The sequence below is a fragment of the Trematomus bernacchii genome, unplaced genomic scaffold (assembly GCF_902827165.1).
Source record: "Trematomus bernacchii unplaced genomic scaffold, fTreBer1.1, whole genome shotgun sequence".
In the NCBI taxonomy this organism is placed as follows: Eukaryota; Metazoa; Chordata; class Actinopteri; order Perciformes; family Nototheniidae; genus Trematomus; species Trematomus bernacchii.
The window spans coordinates 3,242,814-3,245,528 of NW_022987524.1; the positions used below are offsets into that span (position 1 = coordinate 3,242,814).

A 2,715-nucleotide genomic window follows, 5' to 3' on the forward strand; every position below is an offset into this window, starting at 1 on the left:
TCTCCTCCAGGTGATGTTTGAGTCGGGCTACCTGACCCTGTTTGGTAAAGAGCTGGGAGAAGACAAGATTCAGGCTAAGCAGGAAGCTCAGAAAGCCTTGGTACTCAATGCTTTGGAAAACTTCAAAGAATTTGACAAGATCTTCCCTGCGTTGGTGGCAGGCCTACCTATCCATGTGTTTAAGAGCGCCCACAATGCCAGAGAGGTGAGAGGGCTTTCCCCACAACTATCAAAGGAAGCATTGATAACATAGACTGCCTTGAACTGATGACATCTTTAGCAGTTTAAGCTTTCCATATAAGCTCAGGTATTTCCTTTCTGTAATTATTCTTTTCAAATGTACAGAAACTAGCAAAGACCATGCATGCTGAAAACCTGTCCAAGAGGGAGAATGTGTCTGATCTGATCTCTATGAGGATGATCCTGAATGATTCCTTGTCTACCTTCAATGACGTGAGCAAGTCTAGGACCCATGTGGCTCTGCTCTGGGCTTCTCAGGCTAACACATTGCCTGCCACCTTCTGGAGTCTCTTTTATTTGATCAGGTACTGACAGTCCTGCTTTTCTCTGTGTGCACAGTAGACAAAATAGATTGCTTGAGCATAAGATGTTGAGAGTTCTGATCTTTCTGAACAGAATGACAACTTTAACCATCATCTTCCTGTCAGTTAAATGTCACATGTGATTTCTCAGGAGTCCAGATGCTATGAAGGCAGCTCGTGAGGAAGTGCTGAAAATTCTGGAGGATTCAGGTCTGACGGTTGACCCTAGCAACCCAACACTCAACCTGACCCGGGACCAGCTGGACAACATGCCTGTTCTGGGTAAGATTCCATAGATAACTGGAAAATAGAAGTTGTACAACATATGATATTGCTTGATTTAAGCCTTGCAATGCCTACACATATAAACCATTTTCTTCAAATCCAATTTCCATTTCATGAACCTAATGTGTCTCTTTCTGTCTATTTTCTGTCTATAGACAGCATCATAAAAGAAGCCATGCGTCTTTCCAGTGCTTCAATGAACGTCCGTGTTGCCAAGGAGGACTTCTTGCTTCACCTTGACAACCAAGAGGCATACCGCATCAGGAAAGATGATGTGATCGCTTTATATCCACCCATGTTGCACTTTGACCCAGACATCTATGAGGATCCCTATGTAAGAGCCCTTACTACATAATAAAGAGAAAACTCTCTTCCAGGAAGTAATTATATTTTGTGTGGCCCCACTGAACCCCTGTCTATCTCTCTTCTCTTCAACACACAGGAGTTCAAGTTTGATCGTTTTCTGGATGAGAAGGGTCAGGAGAAAGTGAACTTTTCGCGCAATGGCCGGCGACTGCGTTACTTCAACATGCCCTTCGGCTCCGGGGTCACCAAATGCCCTGGCAGATTTTTTGCTGTGTATGAGATCAAACAGTTCCTGACTCTGGTGCTGTCCTACTTTGACATGGAACTGTTGGACCCTGCTACCCAAGTCCCGCCTCTTGACCAATCACGAGCTGGTCTGGGAATCCTGCAGCCTACCTACGATGTGGACTTCAGATACAAGCTTAGGTCCACCTGCTAGGCTCTTTGTTCAGGCAGAGTGATTTAAGAACATAGTGTACATAATGTATATTTAACAGTGTTAATGAAGATGTCTTTATGTATATGTAAATAGATTGAATGATATATTGTTTATGCATTTTTTTGCCACTGTAGGACATATATTCTGCACATATGGATGAATCCCATAATATTACACAAGTATAAATGGGTGAAACACTGGTGACTGGAAGTTCCCTTTCTACACTTTTGATATATTTTCACTTCTCATGCCGTAGGATGGTCTATCACAGCAGCATTCTGCAGTGAACCAAGTCTTCATTACCGCTTTGGCTCATCTATTCTGCCACAGTGCTTTTCATTCACAAATTGCTGACTAGACTCTTCTCATTTGATCAATGAATGCATATTACTGTAATCAGTATCATTTACTAACCTCACCTTGAAGTAGAAGATTGAGCTTCCATCACCTTGGAGTTTGCCCTCTCAGGTTGTCTCAGTCTCAATGCTGTCACAAAAGAGCTGAGTGTTGCTCAACACAGACCTTCATATGTCGCCGTCATCCACCCTCTGAGTATAATTACTGTAAGGCCTGTTGCTCAATATTAAGATACGCTGTGGTTTGCTTGATAAGGAGAAATTAGCATACTGCATTTCTCAAGTAGCCAGCTGAAAGTGGTGACAAGCCAAAAAACTGAAAGGAAATTACAGTTGTAATGAATGTGCATGCACAAAGTGAAGAAATCAGAACATTGACATATGTGCTGCATAGCTGTCTGTAAAATGTCTATAATTAAAGAATTTGTCAGTGTTGAACCAACAAGTATGTCCAATTTCAAACAGTCCTCTTGACTTTCATTAAGTTAATTCATAGAAATGACACACGATAGTTAATGCAGCTGACAGCTGAGGGAGACAGACGGGAATCCAAATGTATTTGCATTTGTCCCTGGATTGAGATTGAAGGTAAATCAGTTATTGATATTATTGTTTTCAATTGAAAACCAAACTATTAACATGTATTAGTGTGTTCCTTCCTTATATGGGATGGAAACAAGGTCAGAACACCACTGTAAACATGCACAGCTTTTTTCATTTAGCTCCCTGACAATCTGAAGGGTTAGCACTGAACACAAGTTCAACCTACACATGTACATGCTGTGCA

General features: G+C 41.7%; 1 protein-coding gene across 1 annotated transcript in view; it reads left to right on the plus strand.

Moving 5' to 3' along the window:
* LOC117474013 (cytochrome P450 7A1) overlaps window positions 1-2,390 on the plus strand; it is a 4,376-nt gene extending 1,986 nt beyond the window's left edge. Inside the window, exons 4-8 of the mRNA XM_034120008.1 lie at window positions 11-205; window positions 346-545; window positions 694-824; window positions 983-1,161; window positions 1,270-2,390. Of these exons, the coding sequence (XP_033975899.1) occupies window positions 11-205; window positions 346-545; window positions 694-824; window positions 983-1,161; window positions 1,270-1,572 (1,008 nt within the window). The 3' untranslated portion in view covers window positions 1,573-2,390. The remainder of the gene's footprint in view (window positions 1-10; window positions 206-345; window positions 546-693; window positions 825-982; window positions 1,162-1,269) is intronic.
* Window positions 2,391-2,715: the final 325 nt, after the last annotated feature.